This window comes from Lactuca virosa, chromosome 1 (genome assembly GCF_052849685.1).
Source record: "Lactuca virosa cultivar CGN04683 chromosome 1, Lactuca_virosa_CGN04683_v6, whole genome shotgun sequence".
NCBI lineage: Eukaryota > Viridiplantae > Streptophyta > Magnoliopsida > Asterales > Asteraceae > Lactuca > Lactuca virosa.
The window spans coordinates 52,659,116-52,680,212 of NC_136426.1; the positions used below are offsets into that span (position 1 = coordinate 52,659,116).

At 36.0% G+C, this 21,097-nt stretch overlaps 2 protein-coding genes across 2 annotated transcripts; one reads left to right on the forward strand and one right to left on the reverse strand.

The window, feature by feature from the left end:
* Positions 1-13,091: 13,091 nt before the first annotated feature.
* On the reverse strand, positions 13,092-16,270 carry LOC145130392 (F-box/LRR protein). The gene is made up of 10 exons (XM_079065220.1): positions 15,937-16,270; positions 15,735-15,842; positions 15,318-15,410; positions 15,055-15,198; positions 14,722-14,823; positions 14,609-14,648; positions 14,349-14,501; positions 14,068-14,249; positions 13,843-13,961; positions 13,092-13,659 (listed from the first exon to the last, which is right to left on the reverse strand). Exons 1-10 carry the CDS (start codon positions 16,153-16,155, stop codon positions 13,236-13,238), a joined length of 1,584 nt encoding a protein of 527 aa, XP_078921346.1. The 5' UTR covers positions 16,156-16,270; the 3' UTR covers positions 13,092-13,235.
* Positions 16,271-19,721: 3,451 nt separating this feature from the next.
* On the forward strand, positions 19,722-20,852 carry LOC145113940 (uncharacterized). Its single transcript, XM_079049978.1, has 2 exons — positions 19,722-20,325; positions 20,389-20,852. The coding sequence occupies exons 1-2, from the start codon at positions 19,722-19,724 to the stop codon at positions 20,850-20,852; spliced, it is 1,068 nt and encodes a 355-aa protein (XP_078906104.1).
* The last annotated feature ends 245 nt before the right edge of the window (positions 20,853-21,097 follow it).

The following is a 21,097-nucleotide window of genomic DNA, read 5'->3' on the forward strand; positions in this document are numbered from 1 at the left end:
TAATTGTATTTATATATAGATAAAATTGCAAGAATGGTCCCTGTGGTATGTCAAAACTAGCAACTTTAGTCTAAAATGGGTTTGGCTCGCAAGAATGGTCCAATTTCCTATGAATTTTTATAATGACGGATTTTCCCCTTATTATTTTATTTTCCATTTTTCTTTTATTACAACAATTAAAATTAAAACAAAAATAATCTCTCTCTCTCTCTCTCTCTCTCGATTCATTTCCTTTCTTATTTCCGTCCCTGTTTTACAAACAAAGAATGGAGCACCATTGGTTTTGACACTGGCGGTGTTGCTGTGGTGACCACCGTGAACATCCACCACCTCTTCGCCTGTCACAGCACCACCACTGCCTTTCCCGACTTTCTCCATCCACCCCCCCCCCCCATTTTAATCGGCAACGATGACGAGAGAAGGAGACTCGTCGACTGCCAGCCTTGTTCCGCCTGTCCCAGTCGCTCAACGCCACCTCTCACCATCGTACATGACCTCACCACCCTCGTTACCTCTCTCCAGTCATACTGCACCGCTAAGCAGGAAACCCAGCTCCTCCCGTCGCTCTGCCACCCAAACAGCTTGCTGTCACTGCTGCTGTTGTGAGTTCCGGCCACCAAATGCTGCCACTCCCTCCGACCACCAGCTTCCTTTCTCTTCATACTCGCCGGCAGGAAAGAAAAACAGGAGGCAACAAGTGTAGTGATTTATTTCAGATCCAAAATCAATGGTGGGTTTTCGTTTCTCTTCGAATCGATGGTGGGTTTTCGTTTCAGGTAAGGTTTTGTGTGTGGATTTTGTTTCAGATCTACCCTTCTTCATCTTCGTTTCAAATTTGGAACCAAGAACATACCTACCTTCAATTTTTGGAATTGGGTTTTATTTCAGATCCAAAATCAAGAACGAAGAACACCTATTGTGGATTTGGATTTGGGATGTTAGATGGTGGTGGTGGGTCACGACAGGGGGAGGCGGAGGAGCTGCCACAGTCGACTGTGGTGGCTCTCTTCGTCGGAGAAGTGAGAAACGAGGGAGATAAACGAGTTGGAGATGAAATGGAGAGAGAGAGAGAGAGAGAGAGAGAGAGAGAGAGAGAGAGATAGAAGAAGAAGAAGAAGAGAGACAGAGAGATTTTCTTTTTCTTTTTCTTTTTTCTTTTTTTGATTTCTGTAATAAAAAATTAAAAAAGGGAAAATACTAAGGGCAAATCCGTCATTATAAAAAGTTATAAAATTTTAGACTAAACTCGTAACAAAACAAAACTATTGGACCATCCTTGCGAGTCAAACCCATTTTGAACCAAAGTTGCTAGTTTTGACATACCACAGGAACCATTCTTGCAATTTTGTCTTATATATAAATATCTATTCGGTATATATAAAGTGACGGATCTATGTCTATGCTTAAGCTACCCTTCAAATTTTTTCAAAATTTTTTTGAAATGTTTTCCAATGCAATGTAATTGTGTTGACATTCTATCCTTAAAATCATGTGTTACTCATAACATCTTATTTTGGATCCACTTTTATATTTATATATATATATATATATATATATATATATATATATATATATATATATATATAATAATGGTGGATCCAAAATAAGATCTCTTTGAATCTTTGTTATTAATATATATATATATATATATATATATATATATATATATAGGAGTAGGATCAAATGAGAACACCTAAAAGGTTGAGAACGCGAGAACAGATCTGGACCATCTAATTTTTAAGATGTGTGGCTATAATTAATTGTTATTTTTCTAATTATTAATACATTTAAAATTTAATTTTTAAATTAAAGAAAATTATAAAGGGTATTAAGGTAAATAAACATTACCCTACTTTTGTAAACTCCTATAATTACTCTCTGCCTCTCTATTTCGTTGACCTAATTTCCTACAGCATACAATCAACGCCTCCCTCGTCTTACCGTCTCATACCCACGCGACCATGCTACTTTTATCATCATCGGACCTTGCCATCACCAAAACCCTCCAAGGCGTTACTTGAGGGGACCGGAGAAAACAAAGAATTGAAAGCAACAAGGTCGATGAAAGACGTAGGAAGGAAGTGAAGGCAGTCGGCGACGTCTGCAGTCGGCCGTCGTGATGGCGAGGGGAGCGTCTCCGGGGTCGGCGAGGCTGAAGAGGAGGAAAGGAGGAGGCAGCGAGGGGTGGGTCGTCGGTCTCGGTGGATGCAACAATGCGATCGGGGGTTGAAGATGGGGCACCTTTGGTGCTTGGCTGGATCGAGGAGAAGAAGAAAAGAGAATGGGAGCAGCGGGATGTGGGGTTTGCCATTGGTTTCCGGTGACAAAGCCCCGACATTGGGTTGTTTGGTGATCGAGAAAGGCAGCAACGATTCAACAACAGGTAAGGGTTCCTTCTTTTTTTCTTCTTGTTTGATTTGGCAGAACTCGATAAGTTCAAGTGGATGTTTGTTTGATTCCCTTTTTTTTGTTCTATTTTGATTGAAATTTGTGAAGTTTAAGGTGGGTTTTTGGGTTTGCTTTTTAACAGAAATTGATGAGCTTAATCAATAGATTTTGGTGGTGTTTTGTTGCTTGAAATAAATAGGAAGAAGATGAAGAACGGAGTGACGGGAAGAAAGCCTTCAATCCACCTTGGGCTACGATGAACTCAACAGTATTGATTCACTCTTGATGTCGCTGTAGTCGATCGACAATAAAAAACGGATCATGAAAGGGGGTGCGTGAATGGTTGTATTTATTTATGAATAGCACGTGTATTCATTTATGAATAATATGATGGGTTTTAGGTACAACAAATAAACTAGAAAACAATTCCTAAGTTCACATGCAACCTACTTTGGATCTATGTTTTAACTATTGAACATACAACTTTGAATTGCAAAACAAGAACCCTAGAGGAGAGGGACTATTTTCAAAAATAGTAAACTAGGGTTTAGGATTTACATACCTTTCAATTGTTATAGCAAACAATTGATATTCCCTTGATCTTGATCTTGATCTTCTTGGAAGCTTTAGCACCACAAGTGTAATGCCTCTAATGGAGTCACACCCAAGAACTAGCAAGAAGGAAAGTAGAAGAAGAGAGGGAAGAGGGAGTATGCAAAATCTCGGCCTTAGGGTTTCTTCAAAAGAAAGAGTGACCAAAAACATGAACCAGGAGGCTCCTTATATAGCTGAGGGATCTAGGGTTTAAGGGAAACCCTAGTTATCCTTTGCTTAGGGCCTAAGCAAACCCAAGGGCCTTATCCAAGCCCCTATGGACGAAATTATTAGGGTTTCCCCTAAAGATTTCGTCCACCCTCTTCCAAGGGGGTTTCTAGAGCCTTCCACTCAACTATTAGATAATTGCAAACTAGTCCCTGCACCTTATAATTAATTCTTTTAACCCCAAAATCAATTCTGATTAATTTCTGGCTAACAATTAATTAAACATAATGATTTCTAATTAATATATTAATCCATTAACATATTAATAAATCATTTATATATATATTAATTTATTAATCTTATAAATTAATATCTCTCCTTTCATAATTTCCTTGTCCAGTTGCTAGGTTGAGGGCAACCCAAAAGGACTGTGCTGCTATCAATTCAAGTACATACCAATTATAGTTATGGGCTTAGACACCTAATCCAACAGTCTCCCACTTGGATAAGTCTGTAACTATAATTGCTAGTATGCCTTCTAAATTTGACCAGCAAATTGTAGCTTCCAAAAAAGCTGCTGCCGAACTCTGACCCAGTCAGTTACGTGTCCTAAGATAAGTGATCATATAACCCTTCGTTCTGCTTGATATCCCCAAACAAAAGACATGGAATGTAATCAATCTGTTTGTCCAGAATCTATGTTTCCCGATTCCTGATTTGTGATGATGTAGGACTTCTAATCGAACACATCAATTTAGTCCTGGCTGGGCCCAGCACATAAGTCAACACCAAATCATCGAGGGGCCCACATATATCGCTTTTCCTGTTAGGGCAAAAGGAACGAATAAACGTTGACTCATATGCTTGTATCTTTTACTCATCAAATTATGCATGACAATACGTTTTATAACACCAAGTTACTGATGCGTTTTCGTATCACCAATGTATGACCGACTTGTAAATCACAACTCATATATCTTCGTTTCAAGATTACAAGATATTATCGTCTCAGTATTACTCGTGATGAATTCCATGAAGTAATACTCTGAGCGAGGGTTTATCCAATACTCAAATCTCAATTTCTGAGTACTCATGAACGTTGCAGCAATTCTATTGCCATGTCTATCCTTAGACAATCTGCAATCCAATTCATGACAGTCTTAATTCACTACTTACTTCCAAGAGTACGAGCGACTGTGGAGTTTGAATAATCTCATTATTCAGGAAGTAAAACATGCAAAAATAAAACACAATAATAAACAATTGACAAAAGGTAGTAGCCAAACTTATAAATAATACTTTATTATTTAATCACCAAAAGTCAATTACATTTACTTTGTTACAAGTTTCAAAAACTAATCTAACTACTAAAACTAATATCATCTTTCAGTCCTATGCTCCGAGCATGCTGAATGTGCTTAGCCCTACTCAGACCCTTTGTGAGAGGATCTGCTGGGTTATCTTCAGATGACACCCTCTTTACTATAAGATGGCCTTCTTCTACTCTATGTCTGATGAAATGGTACTTTCTGTCGATATGTCTGGTCTTACCATGATCTCTCGGTTCCTTTGTCAAGGCAACCGCTCCTTCATTATCGCAGAACAGTTCCATAGGCTCCTGGATGGTTGGAACAACTCCGAGATCCCCGATGAAGTTCCTCAACCAAGCTGCTTCTTTCGACGCTTCACTTGCTGCTATGTACTCTGATTCACAAGTAGAATCAGCCACCGTATTTTGCTTGGAACTCTTCCAAGTAACTGCTCCTCCATTCGGTAAAAATACCCAGCCCGACTGAGAACGGAAGTTATCTCTATCCGTCTGAAAGCTGGCATCACTGTAACCGTCTACTCTCAAAGTATCACTGCCACCAAGCACAAGAACCCAGTCCTTTGTCCTTCGCAAATACTTGAGTATATTCTTAACTGCTATCCAATGAGCTCTACCTGGGTTTCCCTGATAGCGACTGACCATGCTCAAAGCAAATGCCACATCAGGGCGAGTACATGTCATAGCGTACATGATCGATCCGACAGCGGAAGCATAAGGTACACGACTCATGTCATCTATTTCAACATCTGTACTTGGGCATTGAGTCTTACTCAATTTGGTATTGCTCTGGATAGGTAGCTCTCCCTTCTTGGAATTTTCCATACTGAACCTCTTTAGTACCTTATCCAAGTATGTGCTCTGACTAAGTCCAATTAGTCTCTTCTTTCTATCTCTCAATATTCTAATCCCAAGAATATAGGCAGCTTCTCCAAGGTCTTTCATGGCAAAACACTTTCCAAGCCAAGACTTAACTTCTTTCAAGGTTGGAACGTCGTTACCAATGAGTAATATGTCATCGACATATAACACCAGAAAAATTACTATACTCCCACTAGCCTTGATATACACACAAAACTCATCTTCACTTCTAGAGAAACCAAACTCTTTGACTTTCTCATGGAAGCAAAGATTCCAACTACGAGATGCTTGTTTCAATCCATAAATGGATTTCTCAAGCTTGCACACTCTATTGGGGAACTTTGCATCAACAAAACCCTCTGGCTGACTCATGTAAACATCTTCAGCCAACTTCCCATTAAGGAAAGCAGTTTTGACATCCATCTGCCAGATTTCATAATCATGAAAGGCAGCTATGGCGAGCAATATCCTAATAGATTTAATCTTAGCCACTGGCGAGAAGGTCTCATCATAGTCAACCCCTGGGGTTTGAGTGAACCTTTTGCAACCAGTCGAGCCTTGAATGTGTGCACATTTCCATCCATGTCTGTCTTCTTCTTGAAGATCCATTTGCACCCAACTGTCTTACGATCTGGTGCACTATCAACCAAATTCCAAACTTGGTTGTCATACATGGACTTAATCTCGCTGTCCATTGCCTCTTTCCACTTGGAAGCCTCTGGGTCTGCCATTGCTTCCTTATAAGTGACTGGTTCATCTAAGTTTACCAGTGTTCTGTCACTTATGAATGTGTCACCATCTGAAGTAATATGAAAACCATACAACTCAGGTGGCACACTCACCCTAGTGGATCTTCTAAGAGGTAATGAGTTATCGATTGGTTCAACAGGAACTATTTCCTCTGGTTGAGTGCTAGTGTCATCTAAGGTTCCTTCATTGGCTGACTCTTGAATTTCTTCAAGGTCAATAGTGCTCCCACTGTCCTCTTTGAATATGAGCTCTCTTTCAAGAAATACTCCTCTTCGTGCTACAAAGACCACGTTCTCACTAGGCCTGTAGAACAAATATCCAAAAGACTGCTTTGGGTAACCAATGAAAACACATTTCTCACTTCTAGCTGCTAGCTTGTCGTGAGTCTCTCGTCTTACGAAAGCTTCACAACCCCAGACTTTAATGTGTGCTAACGAGGGAACTTTCCCTGTCCACATTTCGTGAGGTGTTTTGGCAACCTTCTTTGTAGGGACAAGATTGAGGATGTGGGCGGCTGTCTCTAAGGCATACCCCCAGAAGTGAATGAGAAGCGAAGCCCGACTCATCATAGAACGAACCATGTCTAACAAGGTTCGATTACGCCTCTCAGCTACACCATTTAACTGTGGTGTCCTAGGAGGAGTCAATTGTGAGACTATCCCACATTCTTTCAGATAGTCGTTAAACTCGATACTAAGATACTCCCCGCCTCTATCGGATCTAAGTATCTTTATCTTTCTGCCCAATTGATTTTCGACTTCATGCTTAAACTCTTTGAACTTTTCAAAAGTTTCTGACTTATGCTTGATCAAGTAGATATATCCATATCTGCTATAATCGTCAGTGAAAGTCACATAGAATCGATTAGCATCTCTTGTAGTTGATCTGAAGGGCCCACACACATCTGTGTGTATGAGATCCAACAGACCTTCACCTCTTTCACAAGACCCTGTGAATGGTGATTTTGTCATCTTTCCCAAAAGACAAGATTCACACATATCATCTGACTTTAGGTCAAATGATTCCAACACTCCATCCTTTTGGAGTTGGGCTATGCGTTTCTTGTTAATGTGTCCAAGACGACAATGCCACAAGCATGCCTTGTCTACACTATTAGACAAGTCAATATTAAGTACACTATTTCCTAGGCTATCAACACAAGTCACTGTTTCATACACACCATTACAAGGTAAAGCTTCAATCATAAAAACACCATTCTTATAAACAGAAATTGAACCATTCAAATCATTAAAAGAATATGTAAAACCTTGTCTGAACAATGCATGAAATGAAATAATGTTTCTCGTCATCTCAGACGAATAGCAACAATTTATTAAATCTAATCTAACATCATTACTAAGCAGAAGCTGATAAACTCCGATCTTGGTTACTGGTGAAGACTTTCTGTTTCCCATGATCAGGTTTATCCTTCCTCGCTCTATCTCCTCACTTTCCTTTAGACCCTGCAAATCAGAACAGATATGAAAACCACATCCTGTATCAAGGACCCATGAACGAGAAGATAATGAGTTATTAGCAGAAATAGTGTAAATACCTGCCGAAGATGGCTTCACTTTGCCATCCTTGATATCTTGTAGATATTGTGGGCAAGATCTCTTCCAATGCCCTTTTTGGTTGCAGTAAAAGCAAACTGCCTCTTTTGGATCAGAAACATGGGGAGTGGAACCATTGGGCTTAGCCTTTGGGCCATTACTAGATGACCCAGCTTGAGCCTTGCTCTTCCAGTTTTGTTTGGGAGGACCTTTCCTCTTTTTCCCCTTTCCCTGTCCAATAGCCAAAACAGGGGCACTCGTAGGTGTGGAGGGTATACTTTTACCCTTCATCCCTGCCTCAGCTGTCTGCAACAAGTTGTGCGATTGGGCCAAGGTCTGCTCAGTATTGTTCAAATGGTAAGTTAGAATAAACTGACCATAACATTCAGGAAGTGAGTTCAAGACCATGTCAATGGCCAATTCCTCATCAAAGTGAATATTGAGCTTGACCAAACGCTCTATGTAGCGTTGCATTCTTTGCACATGTGACACAACCGACTCCCCATCTTTCATCTTGCAAGCCATGAGTGACTTGACTACTTCGAACTTTTCTTGACGAGCTCGCTTATGGTACTTTTCCATAAGGTCCTTGTTCATCTCGAAAGGCCAGTAGTCCTCATAGTACCTCTGCATTTCTGGGGACATAGTTGCCACCATGATGCATGCCACTTTGGTAGCATCATCGTAATGTTTCTTGTAGGCAGCAAGATCTTCAGGAGTAGCTTCATTCTCATCAAGCTCTTTGAGCTCCTTTTCAAGAACATATTCTTTGTTCTCGAAATGAAGAGCCATCTTGATGTTGCGCATCCAATCGTTATAGTTTGAGCCATCCATAACGACTTTGGAGCAGATATTGAGCAAAGAGAAGTTCTGGTTGGAGGAGGATGAAGCAGAAGTGTTTCCAGGAGTAGACATCTGAAAAGAAAGAAAGTTTTAGTTAGATTTCAAGATACCTCAATATAATAACCCAAAGATAAAATATCAAGGTTAGGATCCAACTATGAAGATTGACAACTCAGAAATGGGATGCCGAGATCCAAGTGCAAATTTCATAAAGGTAGGCGAATGACGATTCACCAATTCCACCATTAGACGAAACAAACGAAGTGAAATTCCTAATTCTTTTGAGATACATTGAAACTATTCAATGGCATGTTTTAATCTCAGATTATGCTCTTCTATTTGTGACTGGGATGCCGAGGATCACAAACAAGATGTGAATAACCATGCAAATGTGCTTGGTAACCTCATTGTCTTTATCATTAACTATTGATGTGCTGGTAAACCACACACGCTCCATCAAAATGACAATTATGAGATACCCATTACTACTCTTTATTAGTGCCTTTTAGTGTGCTGGTTAACCACACACGCTCCACTAACGACCAATAAAGCATAATGTGCAATTTCATGGATTAGCATACTTTTCACATTTTTCCTAAAGTAACTAGAGTTGGGATTTTGAAAATAATGTTCTAGTACTTTCTTTAATATCATTATACTTTTAATGAGAAGTAGTTGTCCTATCAAATCCGTTCTGCTAACGACCCTCCACTAATCAAGGAAGCGGTGGGTGAGAGTGGACACCCATTCAACTACCATTTTATAGGCAGTTTCCTTATACCCCCCTTATAGATTAGCTTCGTGAATGAGGCATACTAGCGATTTGACTGACCATATTCTTATACATATATAATATTAAACTTTTAATTATAATATATATATAAGGTGTGTTTTAAAACATTTTAAAACTTCAAGGGTTTATAAATTTCGAAATTTAAGCTATTAAATTTAAATTTAAATAAACCAATTAACTAGATTTAATATTTATCTTTTAATTAACTATTAATCAAATTATTAAATCTTGTAAGGATTATCTAATTAAATTAATCCATTAATTTAATCCTAATCCTTATCCCTCTAAATTTCGAAAAATAGGGTAAGGATAATTATCCAATTAATCTAATTAAGTAACAGTTATCCAAAACAAGAAACCCTAAAACTTCTAAGCAAATTTCGAAATTTACAAGGGAGGAGGCTAGGGTTTTCAAAACCCTAACCCTAATTTCGATTAGGGTTCTTTGGAGGCTAGGGTTTTCGAAAAAACCCTTTGATCCAAAACCCTAGAAATCAAAGATTTGGCCTTTAGGGTTTAATAGCTATAAACCCTAATTTGCAATTCAACAATTGTAGCAATTCAATTTAAAACAACAATGGCTCTGATACCACTGATGGGTTTTAGGTACAACAAATAAACTAGAAAACAATTCCTAAGTTCACATGCAACCTACTTTGGATCTATGTTTTAACTATTGAACATACAACTTTGAATTGCAAAACAAGAACCCTAGAGGAGAGGGACTATTTTCGAAAATAGTAAACTAGGGTTTAGGATTTACATACCTTTCAATTGTTATAGCAAACAATTGATATTCCCTTGATCTTGATCTTGATCTTCTTGGAAGCTTTAGCACCACAAGTGTAATGCCTCTAATGGAGTCACACCCAAGAACTAGCAAGAAGGAAAGTAGAAGAAGAGAGGGAAGAGGGAGTATGCAAAATCTCGGCCTTAGGGTTTCTTCAAAAGAAAGAGTGACCAAAAACATGAACCAGGAGGCTCCTTATATAGCTGAGGGATCTAGGGTTTAAGGGAAACCCTAGTTATCCTTTGCTTAGGGCCTAAGCAAACCCAAGGGCCTTATCCAAGCCCCTATGGACGAAATTATTAGGGTTTCCCCTAAAGATTTCGTCCACCCTCTTCCAAGGGGGTTTCTAGAGCCTTCCACTCAACTATTAGATAATTGCAAACTAGTCCATGCACCTTATAATTAATTCTTTTAACCCCAAAATCAATTCTGATTAATTTCTGGCTAACAATTAATTAAACATAATGATTTCTAATTAATATATTAATCCATTAACATATTAATAAATCATTTATATATATATATATATTAATTTATTAATCTTATAAATTAATATCTCTCCTTTCATAATTTCCTTGTCCAGTTGCTAGGTTGAGGGCAACCCAAAAGGACTGTGCTGCTATCAATTCAAGTACATACCAATTATAGTTATGGGCTTAGACACCTAATCCAACATAATAGTGTAGTTATGTGTGAATGGTTGTATTTATTTATTAATAGTAGTGTATTCATGTGAATGAGTCTATTTATTTATGATTAGATGTATTCATTATATAATAGAATGTGTATTAATTTATAAATAACAGTGTATTCATTTGTGAATTGCAATGTATTCATGTGTGAATGATTGTATTTATTTATGAATAGTAGTGTATTCATGTGAATGAGTGTATTTATTTATGATTAGAGGTATTCATTTTATGAAGAAATGATAATTTTTACACTATTTTTATTTTCAATTGATGAAAAATGCATTGAATTATTTGTAATTTGATGTGTTTTCATTTATGATCGGAAGTGTATTGATTTGGGATTGGATTTCTATTCATTTTTTTTTAAAACAAAAACATGAAATAGTAGAAAATAATAATTTTTTTAAGATTTTCTTTTCAGATTTAAAATAAAAGGAAATATTAATTTTTTTAGGTAATTTTTTGAAACGGTCATAAATTTTTTTGGGAAAAATCATAAAAAAAAAATTTATATATATTTCATTAACTAAAAGGAAATATTAATTTTTTTAGGTAATTAAAATCATTATCCCTAGATTTTAGGAAATCATTAATTAATATTTATATAAAGTTACTAATATACCCTTATAAAATGATTGGTCCAGAACTGTTCTCGCGTTCTCAACCTTTTAGGTGTTCTCATTTGATCATCTTCATATATATATATATATATATATATATATATATATATATATATATATATATATATATATATATATATATATATAACGTGGTAAAATTAACAAATGAGAAATCCTCCATCATCACAAATACATATTAAGGTGATAATTTGCACAAATTGCATTCGGGTAGTCAATCTTAACAATGAAAATGTGTTTAGATGTCCTAACTTAAACTGTTAGTGCCGTCGTTAAAGTACAAGGCCAACATGGTAATTTCTGGAAGCTGAGGGGTTGAAAGGGAAAAATTCTTGGAGCTGTGGACTAAAGCTGGAAACAAGTAAAGGTTGGAGGGCTAAATTGGTAGTTAACTACAAGATTATTATATAAAATATTTAATCTCTTATTTTCTATTTTGTATTCATTCTGAAAATATCCAATGTTCAGAGCTCTGACTATTCATCGTTTTGCGATAAACCCTAAATTTGTTCATAATATTTTCTTGATAATGATGTAAAGGTTCTTTGGTTTCTAATAATTGTTTTCCTTTGTATGTTTAGTTTTGTGATCCAAAAGGTTTAAGTTCTTGTTGTTTACAATTTGTCTTTTACAAATTGTTTGAGACAGTGCTAATAGCTAGGAACAGACATTAGTTTTATATCATATGAGGTTAGAGGTTGGAAGTCTGCAACTATTTTTGAAGTTGAAAAAAATGTTTTATCTTCTCGAGTCGGGAATTTCTCTTTGAAATTTTTATGTGGCCGTCTCTGTCCTATTTGATAATTCGATCTTGAGTCTTCATTGAAATAATTTGAAGGTCTTCCGTTGTTTTCTTCTTGTTTTATTATTTTAATAGATTGATAATTTAGATATTCGGTTATGATTTTTTTTTATTGTTTTATTGTTTTTTATGTTATTATATATTTATGGTTTTATGTTTTATGATTTACGATTTGATTTTTTTATATTAGATTAGACGATGAGATTTGAGTTATTGAGACAGTAAGATTTTTATGTTGAGGAATCTGGTTGTCTTATTGAGATAGTGGCGAAGTCTTATACATAAATAAATAATCTTTTTGAGATATTAATAAATTTTCTCAATCGAGTTTGGATACATCATATATATATATATATATATATATATATATATATATATATATATATATATATATATAGCCAAATTATCTCAATAAGTCTGATTGGACAAATACATACCACGTTTTAAAGAATTGTGTGGTTTTGTTTCATATAACACGCTTCGTAAAAATAGAACTATAATTGAGCCTACTTGATGCCCAATAAATCAGAAAGGATATTTGTGGCTGTCAACTGAGTTGTAGTTGTTAGTTACCTTGTGGGTACAAAATAATAATTTATTCCAACACATGTTAATAGTCACTGCAAGAGTCTATGGCCAAAACTTGGAAGAAACTTAATAATTTAGACAGTGGGTTGTGATTTTTTTTTATTGTTTTTATGTTTTTTTTTTTTGATTTCATTTCATTTAACCTGAAACCGAAAAAGCACGACATGTATTCATTCATATAGAACTTTCAATGTTTAACTCATGACTCAGCAATGTCTTATCAACAATGAAATTTCATTTAGTGATTTAGATTCCAATACTGAGATCAAATTCAGCAAAATACGGAAAACATAGACGACAACAATTTTATAAAAGTAAGACTTAATAGGAATATATGCACAAACATTACAAGTCGCTACCCAAAATAAGCATCCAACAAACACTATAAGCAAAAAACAATACCAAAAAGACGTTATTACCATTTTTCTCCAGAACAAAGAAAACATGTTTAATTCCCCTTTGAAGGGGTATAAGACATGAGTAGATAGACAGCGCTATATACATGTAAGCAACAACGTACTGATTTCTGTTGTTGAGATTCTTTAACATATGCGCTTAAATCACCACGTCCAATTTCCCCACCACAAAATGTCCCCGCAAGTGTCGCACCAGGGAAGTTGTTTAAAAATGGTGAGCTGTCAATATTCGGTTTCCCGAAAAATGACTCACCCCGACCACAGCATGTGAAAACAAGACCACCATACACTTCTTTTTTATCGCCTCTACTGGTGCTTCCTTGTTTAAAACATTTTAAATTGTTGGAGACATCGGTGTTTGTAGATAACGCGGTGTTGGAATCTGAGTGGTAAAAGCGAAATAAATCCCCTGTTTTTATGCCAACGTCACCAACAAAGAGATACTCCTGGTTGTCCCTGTATGGATAACGTGATTGAATGAGTAATCATGTTTTTTTTTGTGGGTCCCATAGGTTTTCAACCAATGTGAATAAATGGTCAACTAATACAAAATCAAACTTGGTGGATGCTCTAATTACGCTATTGGTTATATTTGTAGACATAAAATAAAAATGAGCAAGAAGAAATTTACTATCTTACCCTAGAACTTCATGGAATGCGAGTGAAGTAACCCATCCCACTTTATCCTGCCCAATTGAGCATTTTCTTCGTTTTGTTACCCCAATGTAGAAAGTAGGAAACTGAATTCGTTCTCCTAGCTGTCATAAATTATAAACAGATAAAATGAGATAGGCAAAAAGAATTTGGAGACAAAAATAATACATTATATGTATTAAATAAGGGTAAAGAAGAATTTGAACTTACTTCATCATAAACTTGATTCAAAATAGTTTCACCATCGATATTTTCACGCAACCCTTCTCTTCTTGCAGTGAGCCAAGTCATAGAATCACGGTGTTTCTCTCTAACAGATGCCGCCTTGTATGTGGGGCCCACAGGTGACAAACCGCTTGATAATACAGCATTGAAATGGGTTTCTACAGTGCCTGCTCAAAAATATTTTAAAATAAATAAAACCCTAATGCAATAATCAAATCATGCATGAAAATTGAAAATCATCTCTAAAGATGTGATTTTGAAGTTACCATGACGTTTGTTCTTGTCCACTGCAAATACCAAGGCAACAGCTGTAGACATGTGTCCTTCTGTGGCGCTTGTGTCCCTTGAACTTCCATTGCTATGTAGAAACTGGCAACCACAATCACCAACTATGACAGTATCTGGTGACATGGCAAAATCTACCAAGAATGAAAAAGAAAAAAAAAAAAAAAAAAAAGATTAAAAAGTAATTCTATTATATAAGTCAGAGTATGTATAGCACTTATGTTTCTGATGCAACACTCACCCATCTTTTCCATAACAGATTTCATGCCTGCTTCAAAGTCCTGTATATTGAGGCATCAGAAATGCAACAAAGATAAGATTTTTTAATGTATATAACAAAGAGTAACGACTTACACTGAACATTATTATGGCAGCAGGGGATCTACATCCTGAAATAGAAGTCGAGTACTCCCTAATGTCCATCACAAATTTGTCTATCATGACAACTAGTGGTTCCTGATAACATGTACGTATCCTCTCGTTAATTTTGAAAGAAAAAGAAACATATCAAAGATAAAAATATGAGTAATAGAAGAAAATATAACTATAATGATGAGTTATATTAGCACAATGTTCTAAAATGTTAACCATCTTCTTCATTCCAACTAAAAATGGAGGTAAATTTTTAGAAGATGGTTATAGATGCAATGCCTTGTTCAACAAAGATGAGATCATGAGATTTCTTGCCTCAATTTCTTTTAGAAGTGGAATTGCTTCGACTTTTAGCCCTGGTAGAAATCCAACAATCAGCATGAATGCTCTATTTGCACTCTCAGATAGAAGTAGAGGAACACCTGGATCATCATCCTCTTCCGTAAGTTCCCACTGAATCTGTGGATTGTTGAAGTCATTAGTTTGTTAATACCAGAGAATCACAAGTACTAACTTGACATTTGGCAATCAATTTTACTTAGAAAAATCAAATTATGTAAGTAGACGACAGAGTAAACCTCTTTGAATTCGTCAGAAAACGCATCCCTTCCAATGATTCCAGATGGAACATTAGTAATGACTGGAACTTTGGAGCCTAGTTTTGCAGTAATCTGCATGTCATTCATGGAATCAATAAAATTTTGGAGTATGCAATGAAGTATTTCCATCCATTCCGAGAAAGGGAAGAAGACAGCATTCTGATTTTTTATGTCAAGCTGATGATTGATCACTTGAAATTGATATTGTTGCACAATAACATCAAACACCAGCTCATTCATGGTTACAAAGTTTGATGTAGTTCATAATTTTACACGGGAATTTGAAACTCTACATCAATTTTGTGGAAATGTAACAAGTTTGACATCCAATGTAAAAGAGTAGATTTTCTATTTGTGCTGGAGTGTGGACGTGGCCAAAAGAGATGAATAACGTACGAGTTGGTGAGCCTGGTGCAAATCGAACAAAGGACCAACAGAAGCAATGGCAAAATGAGGACGAATCGGCTCTGATAGTACTTTATTCAACACGTCTTCTACAGCAACCTAATGATAATTGGGGAATAACATTAAAATTGTCTAATGACACGATTTCGGTTATAGTTAATGATTATAAATTTTAGGGCTTGAAATAAGGTACCTCGAGAGAAGAACTGAAAGAACAGGCGGAGGAGAGCTTGGGGCGACAAAGGACGCGATCGCAAACGAGGTTCCAGGAGCGGCTAACGCAGGCAGCGGAGGCGAAAGAGAAGGCCGGAAGCCTAGCGACTATGTTTTGAAGAAGGTCTTCGCCGATGAGATCAATAGTGGCTGCGATTCCACAAGTCGGGGTTGTCCGCGATGTCGACGGCGATGCCATTGCGGTGGTTGATTGTGCTAGTTTGCCGATGGTAGTGGTGCTGTGGGTTTCGTACACTTTCCTCTACCGCCCGTTAGCCCTGAGGTGCACCCAACCTGTTCAAGAAGTCACATTTAGGAGCTCGTTCGACTCGGGTCGGTTCAAATCGGTGTGTTAGATACTTAGGTGGCGTTGTTTGTTTTTTCTGAAGCAAAATGCCAACAGTCTGCGAACCACATCTGTAGACCTTTGTAGTAGAAGATGTGGACCAAAGTCTGCAGTCTGAAAAAAAAAGACTGTTTATTTTTTTAACATCTGCGGGCTACTAAAATAAACTGAAATCTAAATAAACTGATTTTTTTAAACTTCAAAGTGTTTTTTTAATATTTTTATGACTTTGTTATAAATAATTAACAAATCTATATCAACTTTTATGCATTATTGTATAAAAAATAAAAATAAAAATGGTATGAATTAACGTATATATTTGATAAAAACCAACAACTTTGATTGCAAAGTTATAACTAAACATTATAATTAATGATCAAAGAAATTAATACATAAATGGATGGAAATAAACCTCGATTTTTTCAGTTAAATCCATTAAAAACGTAACATAAATATTTTCTCGAGAAATTGACGATAGTGTATTAAATAATGTTTTAGAAAAATTTAGCAAAAAAATATAAGAATATATTATGATTTTTTTTTTCGTATTTATATAAACAACTTCAACGACTATTATTGTAATAAATCTTTATTTATAAATTTGTCAAAAATATCATGTTTGTATCGTCGAACGTTTTTTTTTCTTTTTTTAAGTTTTGTAATTTTTTTTTCAAATTGTTTATCATTAATAAACTTGGAAAAAATATAAATTAAAAAAAACTTTAAAAAAATATAGATATATGTGTTTTTTTAGGCTAGAAGATGTCTGAAAATGTTAGAAGACTCTGGTCCACATCTGCGCCAAGAAGAGGGCGCGCAGACATTTTTAGGTCTGCAGTCTTCAAAAAAACAAACAGTCTGCGAAAGCTAATGTCTGCGTGTGGTCTACGCGGCGCAGACAGAAGAGGTCACGCAGATTTGCAGACAAAAAACAAACACCACCTTAGGTTGTGTTTGTTTTTTTTAAAAGCTCTTCTAACCTCTTAGTGTTGCGTGGCGCAGCACACGCGCAACACTTTTAAGTTCGCAGCAGTTTGTTTTTCCGCAGACTTCGGGCTCAAAAACCTCTTCCCCACACAGCATTGGGCTTGGCTCTTCTGACCACTTCTAACCTCATCTAAAAAAAAACACCCTACACAAAAAAAAAAGGTACGCCTAAACAAAAAAAAAACCGCTCCAGCACCCTTCTTCTTCTTCGTTCGTTCGCACCCTTCTCATCGTTCCTGTTGAAGACTGATTCCAGCCGCCGCCCCTCCCTTGCCGGTCGCCGCTGCTGCTGCCAAGTGCACGTTCGATCTTTGCTGCCATCGTCTTCAACATCAGGTTAGGGTTTTTTTTCTGATTTCTTATAGAGTACCGATTCTATGCATTTGAGTACCAATTTTTTTATTTGAGTACCGATTTTATTGCTGAGATGTGAAGAATCCTTGCTAAAATCTTTGTTGAATGTTGATTTATGATACAATTGTTATTTAAACAAATTTTCTGCTCAATTTTATGTTTAGGTTTATGAATTTTTGTGTTGAATTGTTATGAATGTTGGGTAAAATCATAATCATTGCCGAAATCATAAACTTATATGCTGAAATCATAAACTTATATGCAAAACTTATTTGTTGATTGTGTTGTATAAACGTTATGTTTAGGTTTATGTTTAGGTTTATGAATTTTTGTGATGAATTGTTATGAATGTTGTGCTTAAATCGTTGAATATGCTAAACTTATTTGTTGATTGTGCTGTATAATCTTTGCTTATATGGTTTTTTTTGTTCATTCATGATGTATTGTTTTTTTTTTTAAAGAGCATTCATGATGTATTGTTGTTGATTGAATATGCTAAACTTATTTGTTGATTATGTTGTATAATCTTTGCTTATATGGTTTTTTTTGTTCATTCATGATGTATTGTTGTTGAATATGCTAAACTTATTTGTTGATTATGTTGAAATATGATTAATCTTTGTAGCTAAAGTATGTATTCTATATATATATTTTTTGTTATTAGCAATGGGAGATAAACATACATGGACCAATGAGCAAACAAAATGCTTATTGCAAACTTGTATTGAAGAAGTACAAACCGTGGGTAGAAAAGGTTTGAGTTTGCACAAACAATCATGGCACAAGTTAGGAACAACCATTAAGGAAAAGTATGGCGTGGATTTGAATCAACGACAATTAAAAAACGCCTATGATAACCTTAAAGTCAAATACACAGGATGGTTATACTTAAAAAACAAAACTGGAAACCTTTACAATCCACAAACAAATACTTTTAACTTAACAAATGAGGAGTGGGAGGACTTTAAAAAGGTATATATATATATATATATATATATATATATATATATATATATATATATATATATATATACACACACACACATATTTATATGTATTTTGTTTATATAGTTGCCATTTATTCTTATATTACTTTTGTTACATTGATTGCGTTTAGGGACATCCGAAAGCCGCTTCTTTGAAAATCGTCCCATTATTGTTTCCAGAGCTTTGTGCAGAACTCTTTGATGGAAACAGTGCATCTGGTAATCTCAGCTATGCCACATCCCAAACACCATCAGGACATGGATCATCTTCTTTCCATGTCGCACCACTACATCTTATGGACGCCCCTTCCATTAACATAGATGAGGATGATTTCTTTTCCAGTCATACTAGTGAGCATTTTACTCAGCCTCCACCTTTTGCTGCTTCACCTTCTGCTAATTCACCTTCTGCTGCTTCACCTTCTGGTAACCCCAACAAAAGGGCTAAACCCTCAACTCCTAGACCCCGAGCTCCTAGTGCCTCACCTAAAGCTTCTATTACTGCTGATGATTTAGCACTGGAGATGCAAAAAGCTCTACGCCATTTGACTCAAGGGCTAACAATTCCCCAATGTTTAGAGAAGCTTGAGTTGCTCGAGTTAGACCCAATAGACCCTCTACGATTTGCTGTGTATCACATTTTTGGAGGGACCATGAACATAAGAGAGATGTGGGTAAATTTGCCTAATAATCCACAAATATTAAGAGGATGGATCGCGATGACAGCTACAAGTTTAGGAGTTTTAAAGGATGGAAAGATTGTTCTTTAAGTTTATATGTTTGAGTTGTTTAGTATTTGGTACTTGAATGTTATGTTATTTGTAGTATTTGGTACTTGAATGTTATGTTATTTGGTACTTGAGATTTATGTTATGTTATTTGGTACTTGAATCTTATGTTATGTTATTATCTTATGTTAGTTGGCTCTTGAGTCTTATGTTATGTTATTATCTTATGCTATGTTATGTTTTGTTGATTAATCGGTTTGTAATGGATCACGACAAAAAGATACTACTCATAATTCTTATGTACTTATATGTCCGCTACTTTTGGAAGAGGGGTGTCAAACGAGTGCGGGACAACGATTCGGAAATGACGGGACATGAATTTATGTTAGAGTTACTTCATCGTAATCCTCTACAATGTCTTGAAGTGCTACGCATGTCCCGTGAATCATTTGTCCGACTATGTGCTCATTTTAGAGTAAACTACGCGTTAAAGGATAGCAAACATGTGTCGGTTGAGGAGAAGATGGCTATGTTTTTTATGATGATCGGTCATAACCAACGTTATGTGATTATCAAGCGGAGATTTCAACACTCAAAGCAAACAATTCATAAGTTTTTTCATGAAGTGTTGGACAAAATGTTACTTTTCGCACATGACATTATAGTACCAACTTCTTTTAATCTGAATCCAAACATTCCGGGACATAATAGGAGGCTACGTCGGGTGTTCAAGGGAGCAGTTGGTGCACTTGATGGCACTTTGATACATGCTGTTGTCCCTGCAAACAAACGGGATTTATATAGAAGTAGGGGAAAAGACGATTGTTACCAGAACGTACTGGCAATATGTGACTTCAACATGATGTTTACGTTTGTTGTGGCCGGTTGGGAAGGGATAGCACACGATTCTAGAATTTTATCTGAAGCATTAGCAAATCCACATGCACCATTCCCGCTTCCACCATCAGGTAAATTTATGGTTATTTAAATAGTTTATCTTAGTTTGAAAAATAAATGACTTTTTTTTACAGATAAATATTATCTTTGTGATGCCGCCTATGCAAACATTCGAGGTTTTATGGCACCGTACCGTAATGTGAGGTATTGGCTTGGAGATTTCCGTCGAAGACGTGCATTAACGAATAAAGAAAAATTTAACCATGCACACGCAAAACTTCGGAATGTCATTGAGCATGCTTTTGGTATCTTGAAGGCACGATTCCCTATATTGAAGAGGATGACACCATTCTCGTTAGTTACACAACGAAACATTACCCTAGCATGTTTTGCGCTTCATAATTTTATAAGAAGAGAGGGACTACGTGATGAGTATTTTGCACGATATGATGAACCAAATGTCTCGGATCGGAATAACAATGCAGTCGTTGATAATGATGAAGATGAGATTCCAACACATGGTACTGCAGCGGACCGTGAATATATGACCCAGTTACGGGATGAAATTGTCGAACAATTGATGCAAAATATGGAATGATAATTATTAAAGTTTGGTTGTATGAATTTTATTTAAAAATGTTATTGGAAGACTAATTTGGTTGTTTGAATTTTATTTCAATGTTTTAAGACTACCATTATTAATTTTTTGGTATTAAAAAACTATTTTCAGTTTATTAAATTACTTTTTAAAATTTTTAATATCTGCAGCAGCCTGCAGACGTTAAAAAAACAAACGTGCTTCTCATTACAGTCTGCAGCACTTTGGTCCACCTCTTCTGCTGC